The following is a 27,440-nucleotide window of genomic DNA, read 5'->3' as shown; positions in this document are numbered from 1 at the left end:
CTGGTACTGATGAATATAAAGAAGCAAAGGGTATAAGAAATAGGGGAGTGATATGTATTGAGAGGCTATGGATCCAAGGGAGAGGATGATGTATAAGTAAAGGGTCTCCGGCAGGAGAGGACAATGTGGACATGCTGGAGGTGGGCCAGTTGGGAGCAGATTTATAAGTCATGGCCACACGACAGGTCAGGAGACGGTAGGTTTTGGTCAAGTGTGGATTAAAGGTTTATGTCAACCAGCAAATCACTGAATCGAATATATGTGTCTCACACACATGAGGGGTTTTACTTATGCAACCTTTGTAACCAAGAGTCTGAAACCTACACACTTAGTGACTCAGTTCCCAAACCTACTGCAAATCAGTTCCCAAGTAAGGACAGTTTATTATGGCACTTTATTGTCTCAGCACCTTCATCAGCCTCCAGTCATTTTAACTCTCAGTTTCTTCCACTTGGACACCAAACCATGGATCTCTCCTAGTGAGGTTTTCTATCCCATCATCCTCTCAGTTCAGGAGGCCACGGTTACTTGTTTATTCCCATTGATTCCTCATCTCATTTCTCTTCTCTTCTTACATTGTCTGCTTAGGAAAGGAGAGGGAAAAATAAGGACAACCTCAAATGTCATCCTGTGTAGAAGCAGCAAAATGCTTGGGCTTTATGTTGGAGAATTCCGTTTCTTTACAACAGAGCAACTATAATATCAATCTTGAAATTAATGATGCTCTATGAAGGAACTCTATATCTCCATAATTTATCCCATAATTTATACCATTATTTAGCCACAGACTGTCCCATCCCACATGGAAAATTAATAGGGATTATCATAAGAGATGAATGCTGCTTGGAGGTAATGGTCTAGACCAGTGTTTCCTAACCCGTGAGTCTCCATGCTATTTAGGAGGTTCACATAATCCCTTTAATAATTCATGAGATTAATTTGATGAATTCATTTGAATCCCCTTTAAAAAATAAAAATTAAGAAGAATTAGAGGGGTAGAGACATGTGCAAACTGAAATGTAACCACCAAACCTGTTTCACATCCCATTATGTGCAAATGGCGCCTTATGCAGTGCCGCGTCTCCTGTATCCTGAGAAGAGGTCTGCCCTCCTGACCTGGGAAAGACAAGTATTATTAACCTTTAAACGCCTTTAAATCTAAAAATCCTCAGCTCATATGATGTACGAGTTGGTGTTTTAACTATACAGTGTGCAGGAATCATGTCAGCTCACATAGCTTACATATATTGTAAGTCTCACACTGTTTTACCTCCTTCGCCAATCATGTGCTCATTGTAATTTGCACTCAGATGAATGTTAAGCCCCATTGAAAAGCATAGGAGCACAGCTAAAAATCTGCAGAAACAGCCGACATTCCACACAGAGCAGCACACAATCTGGGGATGTGACAAATTGGGTGACAAGACACAGCCAAAATATTAAACTTCAGGGTTTCCAGCACCATAATTCTCACAGGAACGTGTTCATAGTAAGAACCAGCTACATCCCCCATAGGGATAGCATACCTCCCAACTGTCCCTTTTTCGGAGGGACAGTCCCTCATTTGTACTGGAAAGTCCCTCTTTTCTATGCACTGAACAGCCAGAAAAAGAAACAAAGTTTCTCACTTAATTGGCTTTTAGCAGAGTCCAGAACAGCTAACAGATACTTTGTAACAATTTTGAGACACAAAAACACAGTTTAGATAAGGAGAAATATTTTCAAACTTTCATAATCTGCCAAATTTTGTAAAACAAACATGGTAATTAGGGGGTGTGGCCACAGAAAGGGTGTGATCAAAAAATTGCTGCGCTACGTGCGGGAAAAAAAGTTTTGTCCCTCTTTTTACTTCCAAAATATTGGGAAGTATGGGATAGTTGGGGTATTGCAGGAACAGCTTACTGTCTATATGGGAAGTACCAACTAATACCAATATTCCTGCCTCCAATGGCAGCCATGATACAAATCAGTCTGTTCTACTTACCTGCTGACTTCTAGGTCTTGTATCATTTCTTGTGAAGGTTTGTAGGGCCCCATGCGCTGAAAGAAGAAACAGTGATAATCAGAGGAGAAGAGCAAGACTTTGGCAATCAGAATTACTGTGGTGTGGATGTTACATTTCTATATAAGTTTCTATTTAAATTTAAAAAAACATAATATCTTACCCAAGGTTTTGGGAGTGAATTGGTCCTATATAAAATTTACTCTGAGGCAGTGTCAGACTGGGATGCAATGGGCCCACCAGAAAACCTTGAACTGTGGGCCCACTTTCCAAACTATTATTCCTCCTCACTCAACCTCTTTATTTTCCTAGTCTTTTATATCTACTTACTATATTCTTCCATAATTAAGCTTTTTTTCACCATTAAAAAATAGGGAATGACCATGAAATTGGCCATATGGTTAGAAGCAAAAGGGCCCACTGACACCTGGGCCCACCGGGAGTTTTCCTGGTATCCCGGTGGGCCAGTCCAACACTGCTATGAGGTCCAGAAACATATTATACTCATGTTGGTAAGTGCTGGTTCCATTATTGTCCATGGTATTAAATCCAAGCATTTCTACTTCTACTTCTACTGCTGTCCTAAAGGAGCTACATTAGAAGGGACTGCCCTGAACCTCATTTTATTCTGGGCCCCGGCACAGCAGCAGCCCCCCAACTGATATTATACTAGGTGCAACCTCCATCTGCAGCTAAACTGCAATTCCCAGCTGGTACGTTGCTGGAGTTGAAGTGTGGATAATAAATAATGGGGCTGCACACTTGACATTATACCCTGGGCTTATAGTAAATGCTAAGTAAATGAGGTCTCTGGAGATAAAGGCCAATAAAAAGTCATTTACCATTAGTCTGACAAACAGCGTCTCCCAGTTCCTATATGGCTGCGCCCGTGCATCCCTCCTTGACTGAAAGAAAGAAGATTGTTATCTCAGCCATTGCCCAGCAAACAAATACCTTTATGTACAGGAGCAGATACACTTACCTGAGCCTCCACATTCTGCACGCGATGCAAAGCCAAAGAGAGGAGCCGCTGCAGCCTATCACAGAGAAACAAAAAGATTTTATTTCTACCTATATAAACCACTTACTCCTGATTTGCTACTGTAACCTCCAGCATGGCTGACTCTCCCCAGACTCCTCCCTTCTAACACCACCACCCCTTACAATAACCTGGTACCCCAATTGTCTTTTTTTTCACCATGTTTGCACCCATTGGTTACCTCTCATGTTCTCCCTGCAGCTGTTTTAGGGTTAAAAGATTCTTTTCCCACTGGGGACCAAACACTCGAACCAGACGGACAAGCTCTGTGCTGGGGACATAAAGATCCAACAGGCTGATGGAGAGGAAAGAGAAAGTCAGACACACAATTAGATTTGGGCAATGAAAAGGGGAAGTTCACCTGCCGGGCAGTGGCATAACTATAGATGTAACTGGGCCCAAAGCAAATTAATTTTAGGGCCCCCAACATATACAGAAGTTGTCCTGTTGTACCTTGTTGATTTTATATACCTCCTGCCCCCCCCCCGCATACACAGGCTCTGCTTTCTCTATAGTTATGCCCCTGCTGATATAGAACAGGATATTGTATAGGGAGCATACAGGGGCAATATACATCTGTCTTTAAAGGGAAAGTAAAGACTAAAATAGAATAATGTTAGAAATGCTGTATTCTGTATACTAAACATAAACATGAACTTACTGCACCACAAGCCTAATCAAACAAATGATTTATGCTTTCAACGTTGGCCACAGGGGGTCACCATCTTGTAAATTTGTTAAACATCTTTGCAAGACCAGGACTGTGCACATGCTCAGTGTGGTCTGGGCTGCTTAGGGATCATCATAAAGCTGCTTGAGTTCTGCATGGCTGGGACGAAAGGCGGGGCTCCCCCTGCTGTTCATAAGTATGATTGTTTCCCTGCAGATCAGTTAGGGAAGGCCTGACAATTCCTATCCACAACAGTAAATGAAGGAAGAATTTCACTGCATACAGTCAGATTTCTTATAAAAACGGTGCACATTTTTTAATTAAAGTATATTGGAGATAGGTTTCTTTTTCATTAAAGAAAGTAAAAATGGGATTTTATTTTTTTTGCCTTCACATGCCCTTTAACATGGGCATCCTTGTGTTTTACCACTACAATAGATCTTGCCACCCAGGAAAGTTAGTATAAAATCTGTATAAAACAACTCTTTTCCTTCACTCTTTGCCTGTGTCTCAGGCTCACTAATAAGGAGGATTTCAACATATAGGTTTATACCTTAAAGGAGAAGGAAAGGCTTTGTGCACTTGGGGATGCCAAATGTTAGGCACCCCAAGTGATTGTATTGACTTACCTGAAACCCCCGGGCAGGTGCTCCTATCAGCAGAAAACTGCACCGGCCCAGGGTTATTCCAGTGAGCACCACGGAGCTGCTTCTTTCTTCAAATTTTGCCGGGGTAGACACATGCGCAGTTGAATGAAATAGTCAACTTTTTAGTTGAAGTTCGGCCTTTTATTCTACTGCGCATGCGCAGCCGCGAGAAGAAAGAAGAAGCCAGAAGAGGATCGCTCCGTGGTGCTCACTGGTATAACCCCGGGCCGGTGCAGTTTTCTGCTGATAGGAGGCCAGGCCCAGGGTTTCAGGTAAGTCAATACAATCACTTGGGGTGCATAACATTTGAAATCAAAGAAATAGTGAAAAGACTGGCAGTGCCACCAGCTAAAAGGTTCTGTTCACCTTCTAAAGAGCCGAGCCGTGCAGAGTGACAGCTGAGTCTGCAGAGAGCTTGGCACATTATGAACAATCACTTCATCCTTCAGGTCGAGGACCTGGAGACAAAGATACAGGAGTTAAAGGGAAAGTAAAGTCTAAAATAGAATAAGCTTAGAAATGCTGTATTTTGTATACTAAACATAAACATGAACTTACTGCACCACAAGCCTAATCAAACAAATGATTTATGATTTCAAAGTTGGCCACAGGGGGTCACCGTCTTGTAACTTTGTTATACATCTTTGCAAGACCAAGACTGTGCACATGCTCAGTGTGGTCTGGGCTGCTTAGGGATTGTCATAAACAAAGCTGCTTGAGTTCTGCATGGCTGGGAAGTAAGGCGGGGGCTCCCCCTGCTGTTCATAAGTATGATTGTTTCCCTGCAGAGAAGTTAGGGACCGTTTAACAATTCCTATCCACAGCAGTAAATGAAGGGAGAATTTCACTGCATACAGTCAGGTTTCTTATATTAAAGTATATTGGAGATAAGCTTCTTTTTCATTAAAGAAAATAAAATGGGATTTTATTTTTTTGCCTTTACATGCCCTTTAAAATCCTTTACAATGTACATTCTTTCAGGGGTGCCAGCTGAGCCCTTTGAAGGGGATGTTCATCTTTAAATTAAATTTTAGTATTTAAAATTAAAAAAAAAAATTGAATATTTTACATTTTTGTAGAGTGATATTCTGAGAGTGATATGAAAAATATTTTCATTTTTTATTATTTGTGGTTTTTGAGTTATTTAGCTTTTTATTCAGTTTGCAACTTCAGCAATCTGGTTGCTACACTTCAAATTACCCTAGCAACCATGCATTGATTTGAATAAGAGACTGGAATATGAATAGGAGATGGTCTGAATACAAATATGATTACTAAAGTAGCAATAACAATAAACTTGTATCCTTACAGAGCATTTGTGTTTAGATGGGGTCAGTGATCCGCCGTTTGAAAACTCAGAAGACGAAGGCAAATAATTAGAAAAACAAAAAAAAGAAAGAAATAAGGGCCAAAAGAGAAGTTTGCCGATAACTAGCCATTCTATAACATACTAAAAGGTGAATCACCCCTTTAAAAGCAGACATGTATAAACTCTGTATGCTGAATTAACAATTATTTGGGATGAATATGGCAGGAGTAGAGAAGCCAGTGCAGAATACATTCATTATAATGGTTACTTAGCCATGTAAAAGTGCATTGTGTCCTGTGTTATTCTCACCTCTGAAACACTGGTTTGTACAAGGGACAGAGCTGACAGCATCCGCTCACAGAGACCCTCAAACACCTCCGGACCCTGAAACAAAATGACTTTTAACAGGACACCCACAATAAATCATACGCAGGGGAAAGGGTGTCATTATCTACAGTGTTGTGGGCCTGAAGGTTTACGGGTCTCACTGGGCTTCAGATTGAAAGAACTTGTTTTCTAATTCAAATTAGAGACAGGGGGCCCTCCTATCATTTTGCACATTCCCAGTACTGGCAGATACTGGGGACAAGGAACAAACCTCATTTACAGATTCTCCTTCATGGCTCTCCTCCACTGCAAACAAAAAAACAGAAGATAAAGTATATGGTTAGTAGCACATTTTGTACCCCAGACATATAATATCAGTGCTGATCTCCCCACCTTTGGGTGCCTATATGAACCACTGCATGCAGTTCCCATTGTATACCAGGCACTGAGAATCCAACTATAGTCCTGTTTGCGCTCATTAATCCTTCTGCTGCACCTTTGTGCATGACTGTGACACACATTTATCCAAATACAATATGTAGTGTGGTCAGTGTTATCTATAAGGAATTATGTTCTAATTTGTCTTTTCGCCTTTTAATTTCGAAGGTACCTACAATAAAACTTTTTATAGGTGACAGATCATTATAATCAGTGCCATCAATGCAGCCCCACTGAGTCTGGCTGTAAGTAAAATACATATATAGTTTTCTTTAGCCTTGATTTAGAGAAGCAGCACAGGAGCGAAGACACAAGGCAAGTGATCTGTAACCCCCAATGCTCTGGAGGAAACCTCAGCGTCAAGAATGGGGGTGTAGAGATCCAAATCTTCTGCATGGTTTTTCCCTACGCACCTCTAGATTCTGCTGGGTTGTTGTCCGGTGTTTCGCTGTATGTCACTTGCTTTTTGGCTTCTTTTTGCATTCTCTCTTCTCTGTCTGCACTCTTCATATTTTAGGTTTAGTCACTGGTTGCACTTACAAGGAGCATAGCAATGTTTGGGTGTTTCCAGGAGACAGGGAGTTTAATATAAGGATTGTTGCTGCCACCTGCTGTGAATTTGTGGTATTGCAGGCTCACATGCAGTATAGCGTCTATAAATAAACCTATTTTGCAACACTTAAAGTCATAAGATTATTAAATAGTGCAAATTACACCACCATTTGTCCCATGCTTATTACAATTAAATAAATGTCAATCAAGTGTGCGTGTTCATTATAGTAAGTTTCAATGGCCCAAATGTCAGCCTATGAATTACAGAATTAATACTGTGCCCTAGGCATTCCTATAGATGTGATACAGAAGCATGAATCCCTGGGTATCTCTGAGCATACGTGCCCTTCTTCCTGCAGTCCTATCACCTAACATGCCTCATGCTCCCTGGCTGTATGAAGTTTGTATTTCATTGCAACCTTTCCTGGCACTATCTGTTATTTCTGTCTGCAGATTCCTTCTGATTTTTCAAGAAAAAGTGCCCCATAATGTCTAATGAAAAACAAGGCCCATTTATAATCACTTTCATTTAATTCCCATTTTATTGCTTTATTATAATGTGAGGGCTTTGTGCAGATGTCAGGCTAAACATGGGCGCCCTCTGCTGGCAGGGCTGTAGAAATTCTGCACTGCTTGAAGGAAGTTTTTTCATGAAGTTCCAGGCTGCTTTGTGACTTTAAAGAAGACCCTTCGTTTTGGCAACTACACTAGCAGTAAGTTAAGGATGCCCAGCTTGGTGTCGGGTTCCTCGTAAAGGATAAGTAAACCTTTAAAACAAGTGAATGTAAAATTAACAAGGGGGCTATGCTAAGAACTTTTGCAATTCCATTCATTATTTATTCTTTTTTAATTCCAAGATATTAAAGGATACATAGTCTGTTAACATGAATACATTTTATTACAACAGCACCACCTTCTAAGAGGCTGCTCTAATGTTCTTCTGCTTAGGTAAAAAAAAATTAGAAACCTTTCGCACATCTTTCCTAAGCAGAACATCAGAGCAGCGACCAAATTGATTCTAGTTTTAAACCACATATTCTGGACTTGTTACAGTTATAATTTTCTTATAGTGGTCATTCCTTGTATGATTATACGGTTAACAACCTTACATAAATTCACTGAGCGTAATTAGTTTGTTGGTTTTGGTTTAATTTACTTGTTTGTAATCTAGTATAGTGTTTAGGTGGCATCACCAATTAAACTATATTTTATTTTTCTTTCTGTGCATTTAGCCACAACAAGTTGTATAGGTGTGCCTTATTGTATAGCTTTGTTCTTTGATCTTTGTTTGAAATTCTGCTTGTTTAATTTGAAAACAATAAAAACAGTTAAGCAAAAAAAAAAACATCAGAGCAGCCTCTTTCTTTCTCCTGACAACTTCCTTGACTACTTGGTGGTCAGACTGGTGGGAAAATGACCAGCAGGTGGTGCTGTTGTAACAAAATTCTAAATTATTATTCAATAGATTTCTATATACACTCTGCAATATGTATTAGATAAGGGGTTCACTTTAAAAGGGGTTGTTCATCTTTAAATTAACTTTTAGTTTGATATTCTGAAACACTTTACTATTGGTTTTTATTTGTGGTTTTTGAGTTATTGAGCTTTTTATTCAGCAGCTGCTCAATTCGCCATTTCAGCAATCTGGTTGTTAGGGTCTAAATTACCCTAGCAACCATGCACTGATTTGAAAGAGAAAAAAAGGAATATTAACAGGAGGGGGCCTGAATAACTAGACCAGGGGTGTCCAAACTTTTTGCAATGAGGGCCAGATTTGGTGGACATTCTTTGAACCATTGACATCATTTAACTCATTTAAACAAGGAATCGCCTAGCCATAATATTTGGGCACATTAGTGTAATGATCTTCCACTTGGTCTATACTGCTGCCTGTGTGCTGAAGGTGTTAGTAATAGACACATACTGGCATGTAGTTTACTGTACTGGCACGTCAGTACATCTATTGACACCTTCAGCCTTCAGAAGTATGTTAAGCGGTGCATCACTAAGTGCCAGTACGTGTCTATTACTAACACCTTAGCACACAGGCAGCAGTTGTGCCCAAATATTACGGCTAAGCGATTCCTGATTGCACTGTGCTGGGGGGCCACATTATTATTAATTTCATGATGGAGGCTGACAGCCGGTGTAAATTTGAAAATGGCCGGCAATTGGGCCCCAGGGCCACACTTTGGACATGCCTGAACTAGATGATTAAAGGGATGGTTCACCTTAATGTCAACTTTTAGTATGTTATAGAATGGCCAATTCTAAGCAACTGCAATTGGTCTTCATTATTTATTTTTGAATTAGTTTCCTTCTGCTTCTTCTTATGACTCTTTCCAGCTTTCAAATGGGTTCACTGACCCCATCTAAAAACAAACGCTCTGTAAGGCTACACATGTATTGTTATTGCTACTTTTTATTACTCATTTTTATATTCATTCCCTCTCATATTCATATTCCAGTCTCTTCTTCAAATCAATGCATGGTTGCTAAGGTAATTTGGACACTAGCAACCAGATTGCTGAAACTGGAGCACTGCTGAATACAAATCGAAATAACTCAAAAACCACAAATAATAAAAAATAAAAACCAATTGCAAATGATCTCAGAATATCAATCTCTACATCCTACTAAAAAAAGTTAATTCAAAAGTGAACAGCGGTTTTAATAAAATGTTTAGCTTTACATGACATTTGGTGTTTAGATGGGGTCAGTGTCCCCCATCTGAAAGATAGAAAGAGTCAAATAATGAATAGAACTATAAAAAAATGAAGAGCAGTTGAAAAGTTGCTTAGAATTCGCCATTCAACAAGATACTTACCTAAAACGTGAACAACCCCTTTAAAAGCATTAAGACTGTATTTTTAACTTTATTCCTAGTCTTTTCTTCAGCTCTGTCCATGCAATGAACTAATTATCAACTAGATCACTCTCTGTGGAGGGTCAAAATAATTGTATCCCTTGGAATACCACATCTGGGTCCTGTGAGCTTCTATTTGGGGCAGCCCTAATGATATGAACAGTTACGTACAAAAAGCAGACGAGCCATGTAAAAGTTTGACAACATAATCAATTTATTCCACAATTTCCAGGCGGGGGAAAATGAACAGGAGCAATTGATGGTGTCGGGAGGGGTAATTCCCCGCCAGATGGGGTTACGCAGGGCTTCCCTTAGGCTATTACAGTGCCCCTCCATATAACGCACAACTAAACATTCGGATATGGTAAAAAAAAAAAAAAAAAACTAATATTTGCCCAACCTTTCCAGAGCAGTAGGTTACCGCAGCTCCTTCCACCAAACTCAGTGTAATGAAAATAAGAGAGAGGGTGGGCACAGGTAGAGAGAAATCTTTTATCTGCCCAAGACTCATTCCGATGTGGTATCAGTGTATGAGCAATGGCCTCAGCAATGTCGTTAGAAAATTCCCTCCCAGTGCTCCCTCTCTTGGCTTCACAAGTGAATGAATCCGCCGACTCTTACAGTTCGATGCCGCGAGGAACAAACCACTGGAAAGAACATTGTAGAGTGCAAAAAGAAAAATCTCTGCTGGACTGCTATCAGTCTGATGGATATGCTATAAGCAAGTCCTGGCATTGCCCCAAACAACGTTTCCACTAATAGAAGGGAAGAAAATGGAGACTGATGATGATGATGATGATATGGAAAAGGCGACCTCTTTGGAAGTGCCCATTAACGACTGCCGGGGAGGAGCTGGTGGAAAAGCTGTGCTTGAAGGAGACAGGTTGGTCCCTGCATGAACCGGAATAAAATCCCATGAGTAACAAAGGGAGAAGTCACTAATGAAATAGGAGGTGAGCGCGGCAAGCTTCATTGGGTCACAAGGGCACAACGCGAGTCCTTTCGTTTAAAAAACAAAACAAAACCAATAAAAAAAAAAAATCTGTGTGGCATCATGGAGACCTGAAAAAGAAAGACAAAGTGAAATGTTGGGGTGGGTCACATTCAGATGTAGATTTATAAAGGGTCGAAGTAAAAATTCGAAATTGTATTTTATTTTAAATTTATTTTTTTTTGGTCAAAACGCTCAAGTTCAAATTGTGAATTATCCAAACTCGATTCGAGTTTTAATTAGAATTTCGAGATGATCATACTCTGGCTCTTTAAGATCTCGAATTCGACTATTCGCCACCTTTAGCCTGCCGAATTGCTGTATCAGTCAATGGGAGAGGTTCAGGGATTGTTTGCAATCTTCCTGGGGGTTTTTTCGGCGTTTTTCTAATTGTAATCTAATCTGGTTTTTCAGATCGATTCAATACATCCGGAGAAAATTCGATTTTAATACATTTATCATTTATGGGAGTTTATGGGTTTTAAAAAAACACATGAAATCGACCCTTGATAACTGTGCCTCTCATTGTGCCAGAAATGATAAGTAAAGGGAAAGTTAAGTCTAAAATAGTATAAGGCTAGAAATGCTGTATTTTGTATACTAAACATAAACATGAAGTTACTGCACCACAAGCCTAATCAAACAAATGATTTATGCTTTCAAAGTTGGCCACAGGGGGGGTCACCATCTTGTAACTTTGTTAAACATCTTTGCAAGACCAAGACTGTGCACATGCTCAGTGTGGTCTGGGCTGCTTAAGGATCATCATAAATTATTAAAACAGGGAAACAAACAAAGCTGCTTGAGTTCTGCATGGCTGGGAAGTAAGGCGGGGGCTCCCCCTGCTGTTCATAAGTATGATTGTTTCCCTGCAGAGCAGTTAGGGACCGTCTGACAATTCCTATCCACAGCAGTAAATGAAGGGAGAATTTCACTTCATACAGTCAGGTTTCTTATAAAAACAGTACACATTTTTTAAATTAAAGTATATTGGAGATAGGTTTCTTTTTCATTAATGAAAGTAAAAATGGGATTTTATTTTTTTTGCCTTTACATGCCCTTTATTACCTTCCCAAATAAAGAGTGCTGTGTGTTACCTTTCAGCGGTGTCGATCCTTATCACGATGACGCTCTTGATAATATTCATCTGATCGGTCGTGCGAGTCTCTGTGACGCCGGCTGCTGCCTTCCCTTGATCGGCTCGGGGATCTATCTCTGGAGCGGTGTCTCTTCCTACAGTGAAGGTACAGGGACAAAATTAAACCCAAAAGCTCAACAGAACAACCCATGGATTCCTCCTCTGCTGCGTTCATCTTTGGTACCTGGAAGAGTTGGCTTTGTCCTGAATCCCATGCAAACAGTCTTTGAGGGAGGTAAGCAGGACTCGGCAGCGATCGTCGTTGGCCACACGAGACTCCTTAATCACAGCGATGGCTGTTTCTAGAGTTTTGATGGCATTCGTGTAATCCCCTGCGAGGAGAATAGAAAGGGTCATTGAAGATATTATTGAACGTAGCTTTTCTCATTTTGCAGCAGACAAAAAAAAAAAAAATACTACTAGGAGGGTCAATTAGATATTCAAATTTTCGATTTTTTTTTTTTTTTGGTCAAAACTCTGATTCGAATTGTGAATTATCCAAACTTGATTCTAGCTTTAATTCGAATTTCAAGATTCATTAAAACTATACCATGGGAATAATTCGAATTCGACTATTCGCCACCTTAAACCTGACGAGTTTATGTACAAGTCAATGGGAATCCAGCGACTGATCTGAAGATGTTATTTGCCTTCCTGACATTCACGTTTTTTTTCCTGATTGGAGTTTACTTGAATTCCATTCAAGTTTTCGGGTCGGTAATACCCACCCACCAATTGAATTTCAAGTATATTCATATTTATTAGAGTTAAAAAAAAGAAGAAAAAAAAAAGGTAATTCAACCTGTGATAAATGGGCCTCCCACAGTTGCTTAAAGGTGCGGTTAACCTTTAAGTTAACTTTTAATATGTCATAGAACGGCCAATTCTAAGCAACTTTTCAATTGGGCTTCATTATGTATTTTGTTTAGTAATTTAAAATCACTTCCCTTCTTCTGAGTCTTTCCAACTTTCCAATTGGGGTCACTGACCCCATCTAAAAACCAAAAGCTCTGTAAGGCTACAAATGTATTGTTACTGCTACTTTTTATTACTCATCTTTCTATTCAGACCTCTCCTATTCACATTAAAGTCTCTTATTCATATCAATGCATGCAACCAAATTACCCTAGCAACCAGACTGCTGAAATTACAAACTGGAGAGCTGCTGAATAAAAAGCTAAATAACTCAAAAACCACAAATAATAAAAAATGGAAACCAATTGCAAATTGTCTCAGAATATCCCTCTCTACATCATATTAAAGGTTAACTTAGAGGTGAACTACCCCTGTAAAGTAGCCCCGCATGCAACATTAGAAAGAGAACCCTGAAAAACTGCAGCTGGTTGAGTTACCTGACGTTGCCCCGCATACTGCATTAGAGAGCGCGCTCCTGGAGATTGCACGATTTCTGTTCATCAATTCTTCAAACTCGGCTTCACTTACTAGAGGAAACGGCCCTTTTGGGTCTCTGCAAGTCAATATAAGCACAATTACACTAAGCTGTGCAAACGCATACGTATGTAGCACTTTAACATCTCATTCATTTTTGTATCTCATGCCCTCCCCCACCAGAGGTATAGGTTAACAGAACCCCACTCCAGATGAGTGAGATTATTTTTTTTTGCAAAACACCCTTCCGGGGTGGGGGCGGTCATGCTGGGGCACACACATGCACATAATGATTTAGTGGGGGCACTTGCTCATTATGAAGGTTAATAAGGATTGGAGGACACGTCGACCTATCATACGTCAAGTGCAAATGAAACAAGCTCAGGCACTGGCTTATGATCCACGTGTGTTACATCACAATAATTAATAGTCAATTAGATGTTTAATGAATCAGTTTAAGCCATTTATATTTTTTACAGTTGCTAATATCAAGTCCAATTTGTCATTTCTTCTGCATGCAAAAGAAACACACAGTGAGACAAAATTACAATATTTTCCCTTCCTGACCCAAACCATCCCATAGATATTACACACACACAGATATAGGCATATACTGTGGTATAACATACAATATACACTTTAGAGCAAAGAATACATAATGTGTAAAGAAAAAGCTAGAAAATATTCAAATTCCAATTGGCCTCGAAAATATATTCTACTATTCAGTTTATCTGTACAAGTAGTCTCCTCCATACTCTACTATAATGTGCATATCTATATATACTGTACACACACAAAAAGATTCACAGTGTATTATTCTCTACCGTTAATACTGTGCAATAAACACATATCCATTAGTCTCATTCCCAAACCCAAAGTGCATATTGTGCTTAAACCATAATATATATGCAAAATTAAATTCCTTTTCATAACTGTCCCCTTTTACCTTCTATGCCCATATTCACTCCTTTGCCTAATCTAAATAGACCAGGAATAAAAAAAAAAAAACAGAACTGTAACCTTGAGTTACTATTCTGAACCAGACAATTTTAAAAACCAAAATATTAAAAGAGCAGTTGCTCATGTAAAAATCTCACAGCACAAGGTATGAAGCTATTACTGAGCCCTGGGCATACACAATTGCTGCTGTACCTTCTGCCAGATGATCAAAAGAACTTGTAAAAAGTATGTGATGGATCAGCTACTATGCTTGCAAGCACATCTTTTATTATAATATAAATATATATATATATATATATATATTTATATATATATTATTATTATTATCTTGGATTGATGGTAAAATCTCTCTGATAATCTCACCTGCCGCTCTCACAATTATTTGCAGCTTCTTGATATTAGTAACACTGCAATATCCATACCATACCATAATAGAATTTGTCATGACATGCTCAAGGACTGCTTTATAAATGGGCCCTAGTACAGATGTACGGAGATTTACTTTCATGAAACAGAATTACCTTGCAGCACTTTAATATATGCCCAGGAAATATAATACCCTCCCCATTAAAAAAATAGTAATAAAATGACAAAGACTTGAGCTTTGCATTACTAAAAGCCAGAATCTTGCCTGCACTTAACTGTACAAATCATTTCAGCATTACTCACCGGCCATGTACATAGGGGTTGGGAATCACCTTGAACGGTTCTGGTGGGGGACAAAGGACAGAATTGGGAGGGGGAAAGAAGGCAGGGTTTAGATGGAGGGCAGGTGGCACACCGCCAGGTGGAGGCATGCCTAATGGAGGTGGCAACAGCCTAGGAGGTGGGGGCATTAAATGGGTATAGTGTAGAGGGGGAATAGGGGGTGGCCGGTATACAGCATTCAGTGTGGGAGACTGAGGAGGAGGAGGAGGAAGAGTCATAGTGGGTCGTTGAAGTGTCATGACAGGGATGCGAGAAGGAGGTTCAGAATAAGAGATGTTGGTGAGCAGCGGCATAATCCTTTTTGGAGCCTCGGCTGGAGGGGACAACATGGCAGGCTCGCCCGGGGTAGAAGACCCATCTGTTAAATCTGAAGATCCCTTTGAATTTGCTCGAGGTGGAATCTCTGAAGAGAGAAGAAAAGGTTGCTGTAAATCAGAACGCACAATGGAAGATTATTGGCTTATAACAGATTTAAGTGGAAGTACTTCTCCGCCAACACCTCACTGGTGCAGTGTACTACGCATTGTGAAATCTGTGGGTCTGTATTAACAAGGGGCCGATAACCTGGTGTATGGGTACTGGTACAAAACAAACATAGGAGTGTGCCAATCTAAGCTCTACATGTTTTATTAGCAGAGAGCAAGAAACCCATCATAATCCTTCAAGGTAAACCCTCCTCACAAGGACTTGGAGAGGCTTTTTGGACGGCGGGGAGCATAAGTTATTAAGGGTAAATGTCCCAGTGTGTGCAAGAAAACATTATATTGCTTTCCAGAGTTCTCCTGTATAGCATATTGCCGTGACGGGGTGTGGGGGTTGTAATTGGTCGAGAGGATTAGGAGGGGATGCTTGTTGTCTTACTCTTGCGTGAAAATGCTTCAAAGAAGGACAGGTTCTGCCGATTGGCTGGTCGCACATCCAGCTTCTTCCCATTCAGCTTCTTCTGAGGCAAATGCTCGAGTATAAGATTCATGGAGGATTCAGAGGAGACGATGACCTCTGCAAACCTGCCAAATGAACAGCCAACATATGTTTTAAGAACACAATCACATCGCTCCACAACATCGATCAATTTCCAGTGTTCCTTACCCTTTGGACTGGCCATTAGCCCTATTCTCTGCAAATTTTAATTCCACATGATCTTTGATGCCCACGGAGCGAATTAGAGCGAGCAGCTGCTGATCTGTTGTCCACTGCAGTCAAAAAAATATATATACAGAGTCAGATGCAATTTATTGGGGAGCAATACATGGCAAAAATACAGTAGAAATAGATCTGAGTACAGGAGATGCTAATTTGCACTTGATTATATAAGTATGTAAGTGGCTAAAAGGAGCAACAGTCACATAGAAATTCTGGTGCCAACTCTATGAAAAAGTGTTTGATGCTTGCATGGATCTGAAAATCCCTATAAAGATTTGGGGCATCATTATGTGGCCTTTAACATTTAGTACAGGAATCGGACACCACCATTTTTCTACTTACTTACACTTCAGCCTCCAGAGGGCAATTGACTATGGTGGCCCCAATGCTTTACCCCTTTAGTATAAAGTAGAAGATGCCAGGAGTCCTAAACAACTGGGGACTGAATGTAATCTCCTCGGGGTGTGTCACAATTAAAGTGGTCATACACGGACAGATTAAATCTTCTGATTCAGCCCAAATCTGGCAGATTATACAACATTTTATTGATCGGCAGTTTAAAAATCCCATCAAGACAAGGACTGCATTGGCTCATTGATAAAGTCCTTGCCCCGAAAGCCTGTCCAATATCACCCACCTCAAGGTGGAGCTCTCAAGATATCGTTTAGCATCTCACCTCATCCTGACCATCACTTACCCAGGAGAAATTTCCAATGTACATGGACACCCTGTTGCGCCCACTGTGGTACAGGACTTCAGGAATCTTGTTGTTTGACAGGGGAGAGGTGCTCTGTACAAGAGATGGTGGTTCCAGGACATTGCTGTTTCTGTTGCCATCAGTATAAGAAGAAGGAATCGCTGGCACAGCCAACACGTCGTCATACAGGTCAACCTGCTCAGCAGCAAACTCCGACTCCTATGAGACACGTGTAGCTCCAATTCAGAAATGAAATTGAAGAGGCCAAGAGACAGAGATAACCCCCAGTGATGGCTACTTGCATTAAGGGGATTAGAAGATATATTACAGGGCTCAGAGAATGTCCTTATGGCAATTCAAATATTATATGATATATATTATTGTACATATAGGTATGGAATCCGTTATCTAGAAACCCGTTATCCAGAAAGTTCCGAATTACAAAAAGCTGTCTACCATAGAAGAATTCTAGAAAAGTTGTGAGAGAACCATCAAAGCTCTATTTGTCCATTTAGGTGGACTCTATGAACACAGTTTGTTAATTTAAATGCTTAAGTCAAATAAATAACCCAAATTGACATGTCCACGAATGCCCTATGGTGTAACACGATTTAATTCGTATTTATCCAAAAGGCTTCCCTTTTCAGGAGCATTTTTCAGAGGTTCATAGTTCTCTCACAACTTTTCAAAAATTCTTCTGTGGTTTTTACAGTGGAAAGAAATGTTTTATAAATTATAGATACAAATTTTGTTTCTTCTTCTTTTTATTATATTTTTGTAACAAATGGACTTTAAGGGTAAGGCCAGACGAGGAGATTCGGGGAGATTTTGTCGCCTGGCGACTTATCGCCACGTCTTTTCTCCCCGAACTGCCCCAGCGTTTTTTCCCCATAGGCTCGAATGAAAAGTCGCCTGCGCTAATGCACACGCGGCGATGCGTTTTCAATAGTCGCCCAAAGTTGCCTGTGTGCATTAGCGCAGGCGATTTTGCACTGTAGCCTATGGGGAAAAGACGCTGAGGCAGTTCGGGGAGATAGTCGCGCAAAAGACGTGACGATAATTCGCCAGGCGACAAAATCTCCCCGAATCTCCTCGTCTGGCCTTACCTTAAACGAACACTGTAACACGAGCTTATGAGACACACCGTTGACATCTTGTGGCCAAAATGAATTTTACAAGTACACATAATTTATGCACTGATTTTTATCACAGATTTTTTGAATTTGTATTTTTACACAGTTTTACACACTAATGTATGATATATATGATGTATATATCATGATAATAACACTATTTGGGTAAAAAAAAATGTTATGCCACTTAGGTAAAGATGGTCACTTGATATATTTGGATATCAAGCACTGATTGGAGAATTCAAATGTGTTCGTTATTTAAGATTGGTCGAAATGGTTTTTTATCATCTTTGGGAATATATATAAATGCAATTTACAACACAGAACAATGGATCACAGAGACTTTGTTTAAAAGAAAAAAAAAATGTTAGCCACCCCCAAGTGAATGTATTTACCTGAAACCCTGGGCCGGTGCTCCTATAAGGAGAAAACTGCACCGGCCCGGGGTTATACCAATGAGCACCACAGAGCGATCCTCTTCAGTCTTCTTCTTGCGGCTGCGCATGTGCAGTAGAACAAAAAGCCGAACTTTAACTAAAAAGTCGCCTATTTCGTTCAACTGCGCATGCGTCTGCCCCAGGAATTTTGAAGAAAGAAGAAGCCGGAAAAGGATCGCTCTGTGGTGCTCACTGGTATAACCCCGGGCCGGTGCAGTTTTCTCCTTATAGGAGCACCGACCCAGGGTTTCAGGTAAGTCAATACAATCACTTGGGGTGCATAACATTTGGCACCCCAAGCCTTTCCTTCTCCTTTAAGCTAAAACATCACTAAGCATGATTTATAATGTTATAACGTTAAGGGAATTTTGTGTGTAGTCGGTGCTTCGTGGTATCAATTGTGTCACACAACTCACTGAAACTTGTGTACGGTAAAAACCCTTTTGTGAAATAAAAGGATATTGGAAACCACCATAGTCTCTGTACTTGGGGATGCTCAGTAACGCAGCAGCCAAACCAACACAGCTCATTTCAGTTCTGCCAAAAGATATAGAACATTAGAGCGCTTGATTGCTGCCTATTAATAATCTTCCAAGTCAAAAAATCAATACAAGACGGAACAAAGCAAAGGGTATTTTGATTGATCCCCGAGAAGCCCCTAGTGATCAAACGGCAGGTGCAACGTTTGCTTCAGGTCTAGTAACCCATAGCAACCAATTATACATTTGCTTTCAAATAGTGGAGCAGTAATTGCTATATGCTGATTGGATACTATGGGTTACTAGATCTAAAGAGACCTTTGCATCTATAATCATTCATTTGTAACGATCTCTAATCTCCATTTATATATGTGACCTATGAGTACCTTTAGCACTCAGTAAGTAGTACAGGTATGGGACCTTTTATCCAGAATGCTTGGGACCTGGAGTTTCCTAGATAAGGTCTTTCCGTAATTTGGAACTTAATACCTTAAGCCTGCTAAAAATCATTTAAACATTAAAATATCCCAATAAGCTGGTTTTGCTTCCAATAAGGATTAATTATTTATTAGTTGGGATCAAGTACAAGCTACTGTTTTATTATTATCATTTTTTTTTTTAAAAGTGAATTATTTCATTAAAAAGGAGTCTATGGGATATGGGCTTCCCATAATTTGGAGCTTTCTGGATAACAGGTTTCCGGATAATGGATCCTATACCTGTACCACAACACATACACACAACTGTGCAAAAGGTGCGAGTCATATGACATAACGCTCAATAATGAGGTATACTTCCCAAAAGAGTGTACTACAGGTATTGGACTTGTTATCCAGAATTATCGGGAACTCAGGTTTTCCGGATAACGGATATTTATTACCACAAGTGAAAAATTAAAACCAATTGCAAATTGTCTAATTGTATAATGACATCATAATAAAAGTTAAAAGTGAACATCCTCAAGGTCCTTTAATCAGCTGGCTTCTGCTATATTGGTTAGACCAGTGATCCCCAAACAGTAGTTCATGAGCAACATGTTACTCACCAACCCCTTGGATGTTGCTCCCAGTGGCCTCAAAACAGGAGCTTATTTTTGAATTCAAGGCTTGGAGGCAAGTTTTAGTTGTATAAAAACCAGATGTACTGCCAAACAGAGTCTCAATGTAGGTTGACAATCCACATAGGGGCTACAAAATGGCCAATCACAGCCCTTATTTGGCACCCCAAGAACATGTTTCTCCTTTTACTTATGAATGCTCATGGGTTGTAAAGGTTGGGGATCCCTGGGTTAGAGTCAGAACCAGTAGTGCAGAGAGTATAAACAGTGACAATTTTAACTACATTTGCAGATCACTTTATAAGGACTGAAAATAGTAAATGCAAATTAGAAAGCGCTTTTCCAAATTTTGGGTGAAGTTCCCGTTTAAGCAATAAACACGGCTATTTAAAGTGTGAGAGCCAGGCAAGACAAGGCCGGAGCAGCAGATTATTATATATATATATATATATATATATATACACAGCATATTAATATATATATACACAGCAGTTTAATATATATATATTGAATAAAGTACCTCCTCTTGTAAAATATAAGGATATAAGTTACCGAGGAGTTTCATGACCATCTAAAAGTACGAGGCCGAAGGTCATGGAACTCCGAGGTAACTTCTAATATCCCCTTTTTTTGCAACTGGGGGTACTTTATTTATTATAATACACAAGTTGCAGTGAGTCATGTGACAGAAATGACATCAGAACTCAGCGTTTATAACTGATGACATCAGAACTCACCGTTTACAAGGATATAATTTACAAGAAATTCATGGCTTTGTGTATTATATGTATTATATATACACATACAGCAGAAAGAGATTTAATATATATTAAGCAGATAGAGATATAACAGGAGCCAGAGGGGACTGTAAGTACAAATGTAAATGTATTACACAGAGAGAGGGACAGCAATTGGCATTTCCCCTATATATTGAGGGGGGAGGAGTTGTAGACAAGGCCAGACAATAACAAGGCTGGGAGATTAGTATAGGAATATAAAGGAATGACATAGTCCCATGCACTCAGAGGGGAGGGAGAGCAGGACCAATAGGCGCCTGGTTCCTGGGATCTATCCAGCCCTGTAGCCAATCACAGCAGCAACCAACACGCGTGTGTATTTATTATACGGACACGACAGAGAGATAAATATATGTACATTTCTCTTTGTGCCGCTCCGGGTCTCCCCCACCTGGATGAACTCCTCCTCGGCGTAAATATCAATCAGATCGGCCCCGTCCGCCATCCCCGGCCCGGATCCCCCCGAGCGAGGATGCTGAGTTCGGATAGAACTTCCCCCCCTCCCCACTGTCTCCGCTTTTTCTCCGCGGCCGTTTTGCTTCCTCTGGTTCTGTTCCGCCACACTCGTATTCTTGCCCAATGATCTCCCTGCGCTCTGGAATATGCTGAGTTCCCAGACTCCCGCGCAAACCGGAACTTCCGCCGCGTGAGATAGGCGTCACACGGGACAAACTTCCGGTAGAGAAGGTCGGGCGCCGGAAGTGTTCAGGGGTATTGACTGACACTCTGACCCGCGAGATGTTCTTGGCGGTGATGCTGAGAAGAGCCCCGGCGGTGAGAAGCTGTGACACACTAGCAAGCTTAAACGTGTCATATATGTCTCTCTAGCGCTGCTTGCACTACAGCTCCCAGCATCCTCTCTGGGCTCTAACACAGTGCTCTTCAAATATATTTGACCTCTTTGAAGTCCACTATGTCATCCAAATCCCTTTGTTATACATATAGGAACCTCCATGCCAATAGTTCAATCATTTAGCACATAATAGGGGGCTGTAAGTCTTCGCCCCTCTTAGGCCTTAAAGTGAAAGTTTACCCCTTGTGCTGAACATATTTGTGTTTTAATTAGATCACTAGTTTAACAGATAATGGCACCTGCTAGCAAAACAATTGCAAAAAAGATGAAGGAAGGGGATTGTGAAATGTCCTCATATGAGTTAACTGTTAGTATGATGTAGAGAGTGAAATTCTGAGACAATTCGCAATTGGTTTTCTTTTTTTATTATTTATGGTTTTTGAGTTATTTAGCTTTTTATTCAGCAGCTCTCCAGTTTGTAATGTCAGCAATCTGGTTGCTAGGTTCCAAATTCCCCCGGCAACCACGCCTTGATTTGAATAAGAGACTGGAATATGAATAGGAGAGGGACTGAATAGAAAGATGAGTAATAATACATAGCAATAACAATACATGTGTAGCCTTATAGAGCAATTGTTTATAGATGGGGTCAGTGACCCCGATTTGACAGCTGGATGGGGTCAGAAGAAAAAAACTATAGAAAATAAATAATGAAGACCAGTTAAAAAGTTGCTTAGAATTGGGCATTCTATAACATACAAACATTATCTTAAAGGGGAACCACCCCTTTAAGTTAGGGAGATCCAAATAAAAGAAAAACCCAACCCCCGAGCAGTCTGAAAGACTGATCCCAAGAGTCAAGAGTGAGTCTAATGTCATTTCATCCATATACGTTTGTACAGTACACAGTGAAACGAAACAACGTTCCTCTAGGACCATGGTGCTACACACAACATCGATGTACCAGACAACAGACAAAAAGTGCAAGTGCAAAAATATACAACTCCTGTAAGACAGGACAGCACAGTGCAGGGACAGGACAATACACACTCAGCAGATGTAATATGTTAAGTAAATAATACTAAATGTCAGACATGATGGATGTATTATTGTGATATGATAGTAGTAAGAACATGATAAAGAACATGATAAAGTGCAGATGTGCTCATAGAGAACAATTGTATCCACTGGCTATTTATTTATATAATAAGGTCAGATGGAGTGTGAGAGAGATCTGTCCTGTCCCTGAGTATTCAGGAGCCTTATGTCTTGGGGGAAGAAACTGTTACCCAGTCTGGTAGTGAGGGCCCTAGTGCTTCGGGACCATTTTCCAGATGGCAGGAGTGTGAACAGTGAGTGTGAGGGGTGTGTTGGATCAGCCACAATGCTGGTGGCTTTACGGATGCAGCGAGTGGTGTAAATGTCCGTGATGGAAGGAAGAGAGACACCTATGATCTTCTCTGTTGTCTTCACTATCCTCTGTAGGGTCTTGCGCTCCATGACAGTGCAGTTCCCAGCCCAGATAGTGATACAGCTGCTCAGGATGCTCTCGATAGTCCCTCTGTAGAAGGTTTTGAGTATGGATGGTGGGAGATGGGATTTCCTCAGCTTGCGCTGTTGGGCTTTCTTGGCTATGTAGCTGGTGTTGTGGGACTAGGTGAGGTTCTCCTCCAGGTGGACACCAAGGATGCATTAGCCCAAGGGCCACAGGATGTGGGAGTTACCACCAATAGCAGACTCCTCCTTTTAATTAGAGATGCACCGAATCCAGGATTTGGTTCAGGATTCGGCCTTTTTCAACAGGATTCGGATTTGCCCGAATCCTTCTGCCCAGCCGAATTGAATCCCAATTTGCATTTGCGGGGTGGGAAATAGCGTGACTTTTTGTCACAAAACAAGGAAGTAAAAAATGTTTTCCCATTCCCACCCCTAATTTGCATATGCAAATTCCTGTTCGGTATTTGGCCGAATCTTTCATGAAGGATTCGGGAATTCGGCCAAATCCAAAATAGTGGATTCGGTGCATCCCTACTTTTAATCAGCTCTACAATATTCCCCTCCCTTCCTTCCCTCTGTCCCTCCATCCTCCCCTGCCCTCCTACCCTGCCTTCCTTCTTTCTCACAAGAACCAGGAAGTTGGAGCCTGAATATAGTTTCAGATTCTCTTTTTGTCTTATTTAGCTTAGAAAATAATAGAGACCATATTTGTATGTTTGGCACAAAACCTATGTATTAAAGGAACAGTAACACCAGAAAATGAAAGGTATTACATGAGTGTTTTAAAGGAATGACAACATCATGTACTGTTGCCCATTCAGGCATAGGATACACAGTAGATAATATATAAGTTCTGAAGAATCCCACTGTATACTATAGAGCTTATCTGTTATCTTCTGTGTATCCTGAGCCTTTTCTCCTTTTTCAGCTTTGAATGGCTGCCCCCATGGCTACACAGCAGCTTGTTTATATGAACTATAGTAGTGTTTCTGAAGCAAACAGATCAGTTTTACCAGTGCAGGGCAACACTACTTGATATTTTCAAGGCTCCAATCACTCCAGCCTTTATACATTATACGTTTGGCTAACTAACTAAATTAGAAACATTTTTTATTTTGCACAGGCTATCTATTTACCCAGTTTTTATTTTTATACTGAACTGTTTATTTAAGTTAGTTTCCTTTGACAGTGTATAAAAATTAAGTTATACAGCTTTCTCCTATTCTCGATATACAGTGTAACCCATTTTGACATACGAAAGCCACAAATTAATCATCGTTCTCATTGTTACTTCTACTAATAACTTGCAGCCTATTTGCCAAGAAATATCTGAGCTCCATGACGGACACACAGCTTTCACAATATGATCGTCTGATTAATATGCCAAGCAATGACTGGGACATCTATTACTGGGCTACAGGTAACCTAAGCTTTTGTACATTTTTTTTTTCAAGCTTCATATACTGTCTTTCTCTCTATGTCCCAGCTAATATTCATAGAAACTAGGGGTGTACTGAATCCACTATTTGGGATTCAGCTGAATCCTTCATGGAAGATTCTGCAGAATATCAAACCAAATCCTGGTGATGGGAAACATTTTTTTACTTACTTGTTTTGTGATGAAAAGATGCGCGATTTCCCTTCCTGTCCCTAATCTGCATATGCAAATTAGGATTCGGATTCAGTTCGGCCAGACACTCGGATTCAGCAGAATTTGAATCCTGCTGAAAAAGACCAAATCCCGTACCGAACTCTGGATTCTGTGCATCCCTGTTAGAAACGCTTCACTTCTCTGTGTCTAGGCTTCACTGTGAACTCCCTCACCACCCATTCATTCCCCCCCCAGTTCTATCGATTCTGTTATTATTTTCTTGTAGGAGCCCAGGACCCCCCTGAAGCGTTTAATAATGAAGTCATGGATTTGTTGAAAGAATTTGCCAAGAACAAGGACATGGAACAGCGTCTACGGCAGCCTGATCTGGAGTATCTCTTTAAAGAAGCTCAGTGACCAATATGAGACATACAAGCTGTGGATTAAAGGAACAGTAACATCAAAATATCAAAGTGTTTTAAAGTAATAAAAATATAATGCAGTGGTTCTCTGCCCTGGTAAAACTGGTGTGTTTGCTTCAGAAACACTACTATTGTTTATATAAATAAGCTGCTGTGTAGCAATGTGGGCAGCCATTCAAAGGAGAAAAGGCTCAGGTTACACAGCAGATAAGCTCTGTAGAACATAATGGTGTTATCTGTTATCTACTATTTCACCTGTGCCATATAGTCTTTTTTCAATTTCCACCATTGCTACACAGCAGCTTGTTTATATGAACTATAGTAGTGTTTCTGAAGCAAACACATCAGTTTTACAAGTGCAGGGCAACACTACATTATATTTTCATTACTTTAAAACACTTTCATTTTTTGGTGTTACTGTTCCTTTAAATGTATATATTGAGGTGTCTAAGGGTGGCATATAATAACCTGTATTAGCTCGAAACAGTGAATCAAGCACATTTTAGCATGTTCACATTACCTTTGCCTCTTGTTTCTAGCAATTTATGACAACTGCAGATGCAAAAATATGCAGAGATTGTATAATTTGCTCCATGTTGAGTGCAAAACGATGTACCTCTATCATAATCTCCTAAAATATAACTATGCATGCACAGCGAACTTTGTTTTTATGTGCAATAGAAAGCTGTGTATGTAGCAAATCTATTTTTTTCTAAAAACTTTTAAGATAATTGAATCTTGAGTAAGTGTGCAGTTTTTTGAGAAGTCAGTGGGGCTCATTTATTAAACAGTGAGCAAATTTGCTCCTGGGCAGTAACCCATGGCAACCAATCAGATGATTGATACCAGCGTTGAAACTGCAGCTGACTGATAAAAAGCTAATCACTGATTGGTTGCTATGGGTTACTGCCCAGCAGCAAATTTGCCCATTGTTTTTAAATGAGCCCCAGTCTGTTTTGCAACAGCTGAAGATATGGAACTCTGCTCCAGCTTAACCTTAGCTTTATTCAGTTGACAAACTGGGAACTCTGGGCATGTTATTTAGTTTGTAACACCACAATAACTAGATTTCATTATTTCTAAAGGTGTGATCTACACTTATTAATAAAGGCATGGAATCCATTATCCAGAAACCTGTTATCCAGAATATAGGAATGCGATCTCCCATAGACTTCATTTTAAGCAAATAATTCCGATTTGTATAAAGGATTCTCTTTGTCTGTATAATAATCATAAAAAAGCAGATTGTTCTTGATTCCAACTAAGATCGAATTAATCCTTATTGGAGGCAAAACAATCCTGTTGGGTTTAATTACTGTTAAAATGTTTTTTTTAGTAGTCTTAAAGTGGACCTGTCACCCAAAAAAATATTTATAAAACACCAACAAATTCTGCAGCATCGTAATGGGTGTATACATTAAACGTATGCGAAAACATACAAATATAACCAATACAATGTGAACCCATGAAGTAGGGTCCTGACATCCAGTGGACATAGTCCTGCAAGGTGTATTTATCAAAGAATGAACTTTCACTTTCGCCCAATGATAAATATATTGTTAAAAATCCCATAGAAATGAATGGAGAGTGGTGGAATTGCACTCTAGAGGACTGTGGTGATCTCTAACTTCACTCTTTGATAAATATACTCCCTATGTCTTTTTGTGCTCGATACTTTACCTGCACCCAAGCAAGTTGCTATAAGAATTAAGGCAGGGTTCCTCATTGCCTTGTGTGTGATATAGATCAATATATAGTGGCTTGCAAAACACACACACATTGTAAACTGAACTTCGATCAGGCAGTCAATCCAGTGTTACTTTGGCCTTGCGTTTGGGATCATTGCCCTGCTGAGAAACGACCTTTCTCCCAAGTTTCAGTTGTTTAGTAGCCTGGAAAAAATGTTTTCTTTCAACATCCTGCAGCTCACTCCTCGGCAACTGGTTTAGATATTAAATCCGACTACTGGCGATTAGTGAAAGAACTGAGCAGAGAAGGACTTATCCCTCAGGCAGCCAACAGCACTGCTGCTGTAGTGTAAAACTGCTAATATCATGAAAACAGAAACTCATAGAGCTCTGTGTACAATTTTATACATTTGTTTTCTTCCTGTTTAATGTCTGCTTATAGCAGATAGGCAGGGCCATTCCTACCACGAGGCAGGGTGAGCACCTTGCCTCAGGCGGCATTAAACGGCCAGTTACAAGGGGCAGCAAAAAGCCGCCTCCTGAAACTGTAAGAACTATTGTTCATGGGGAAAGTCATGCCGCTACAGCCAACTAAGCAGTGTTACTGTTGCCATGGCTACCGTAACTATGACACCGTAGTCATTCAATCCTATGGAACAAGCCGGCTGAA

The 27,440-nt window shown here is 40.1% G+C and overlaps 3 protein-coding genes across 5 annotated transcripts; 1 reads left to right on the top strand and 2 right to left on the bottom strand.

Annotated features, from left to right (window-relative positions):
* Window positions 1-375: 375 nt before the first annotated feature.
* Window positions 376-7,361, bottom strand: LOC108713819. Of its 2 annotated transcripts, none has more exons than XM_018257463.2 (10): window positions 6,846-7,361; window positions 6,266-6,300; window positions 5,977-6,051; window positions 4,725-4,816; window positions 3,223-3,336; window positions 2,985-3,039; window positions 2,845-2,907; window positions 1,985-2,040; window positions 1,033-1,116; window positions 376-583 (listed from the first exon to the last, which is right to left on the bottom strand). In XM_018257463.2, the coding sequence occupies exons 1-9, from the start codon at window positions 6,940-6,942 to the stop codon at window positions 1,038-1,040; spliced, it is 666 nt and encodes a 221-aa protein (XP_018112952.1). In that variant the 5' UTR covers window positions 6,943-7,361; the 3' UTR covers window positions 376-583; window positions 1,033-1,037. The 2 variants fall into 2 exon arrangements, with proteins under 2 accessions (XP_018112952.1, XP_018112953.1); XM_018257464.2 differs by having other exon boundaries at window positions 376-580.
* Window positions 7,362-10,042: 2,681 nt separating this feature from the next.
* On the bottom strand, window positions 10,043-21,494 carry cpsf7.L (cleavage and polyadenylation specific factor 7 L homeolog). 2 transcript variants are annotated; one of them, XM_018256855.2, is made up of 9 exons: window positions 21,138-21,494; window positions 16,877-17,095; window positions 16,126-16,229; window positions 15,898-16,043; window positions 14,998-15,439; window positions 13,332-13,447; window positions 12,164-12,311; window positions 11,939-12,074; window positions 10,043-10,912 (listed from the first exon to the last, which is right to left on the bottom strand). In XM_018256855.2, the coding sequence occupies exons 1-8, from the start codon at window positions 21,222-21,224 to the stop codon at window positions 11,942-11,944; spliced, it is 1,395 nt and encodes a 464-aa protein (XP_018112344.1). In that variant the 5' UTR covers window positions 21,225-21,494; the 3' UTR covers window positions 10,043-10,912; window positions 11,939-11,941.
* sdhaf2.L (succinate dehydrogenase complex assembly factor 2 L homeolog) lies at window positions 21,382-25,174 on the top strand. The gene is made up of 3 exons (XM_018257026.2): window positions 21,382-21,425; window positions 24,380-24,489; window positions 24,947-25,174. The coding sequence occupies exons 1-3, from the start codon at window positions 21,382-21,384 to the stop codon at window positions 25,075-25,077; spliced, it is 285 nt and encodes a 94-aa protein (XP_018112515.1). The 3' UTR covers window positions 25,078-25,174.
* Window positions 25,175-27,440: the final 2,266 nt, after the last annotated feature.

This window comes from Xenopus laevis, chromosome 4L (genome assembly GCF_017654675.1).
Source record: "Xenopus laevis strain J_2021 chromosome 4L, Xenopus_laevis_v10.1, whole genome shotgun sequence".
Lineage (NCBI taxonomy): Eukaryota > Metazoa > Chordata > Amphibia > Anura > Pipidae > Xenopus > Xenopus laevis.
Note: the sequence above shows the minus strand (reverse complement) of the source record. Positions and strands in the feature narration are given on the sequence as shown.

What these genes read in the sequence shown, in the direction of transcription:
- LOC108713819 (XM_018257463.2), bottom strand. Translation starts at nt 6,942, where the DNA reads ATGAAGAGTGCAGACAGAGAAGAGAGAATGCAAAAAGAAGCCAAAAAG. An exon ending in CTGCAGGGAGAACATGAGAG is followed by an intron (nt 3,040 to 3,222) that starts GTAACCAATGGG and finishes TCTCTGTGATAG; the next exon opens with GCTGCAGCGGCTCCTCTCTT. An exon ending in CAAGACCTAGAAGTCAGCAG is followed by an intron (nt 1,117 to 1,984) that starts GTAAGTAGAACA and finishes TGTCTTTCCCAG; the next exon opens with GTCAGGAGGGCAGACCTCTT.
- cpsf7.L (XM_018256855.2), bottom strand. Translation starts at nt 21,224, where the DNA reads ATGGCGGACGGGGCCGATCTGATTGATATTTACGCCGAGGAGGAGTTC. An exon ending in ACATTGGAAATTTCTCCTGG is followed by an intron (nt 16,230 to 16,876) that starts GTAAGTGATGGT and finishes TTTTGACTGCAG; the next exon opens with TGGACAACAGATCAGCAGCT. An exon ending in AACCCCTATGTACATGGCCG is followed by an intron (nt 13,448 to 14,997) that starts GTGAGTAATGCT and finishes ATTGACTTGCAG; the next exon opens with AGACCCAAAAGGGCCGTTTC.
- sdhaf2.L (XM_018257026.2), top strand. Translation starts at nt 21,382, where the DNA reads ATGCTGAGTTCCCAGACTCCCGCGCAAACCGGAACTTCCGCCGC. An exon ending in CAAACCGGAACTTCCGCCGC is followed by an intron (nt 21,426 to 24,379) that starts GTGAGATAGGCG and finishes AATAACTTGCAG; the next exon opens with CCTATTTGCCAAGAAATATC. An exon ending in CATCTATTACTGGGCTACAG is followed by an intron (nt 24,490 to 24,946) that starts GTAACCTAAGCT and finishes ATTTTCTTGTAG; the next exon opens with GAGCCCAGGACCCCCCTGAA.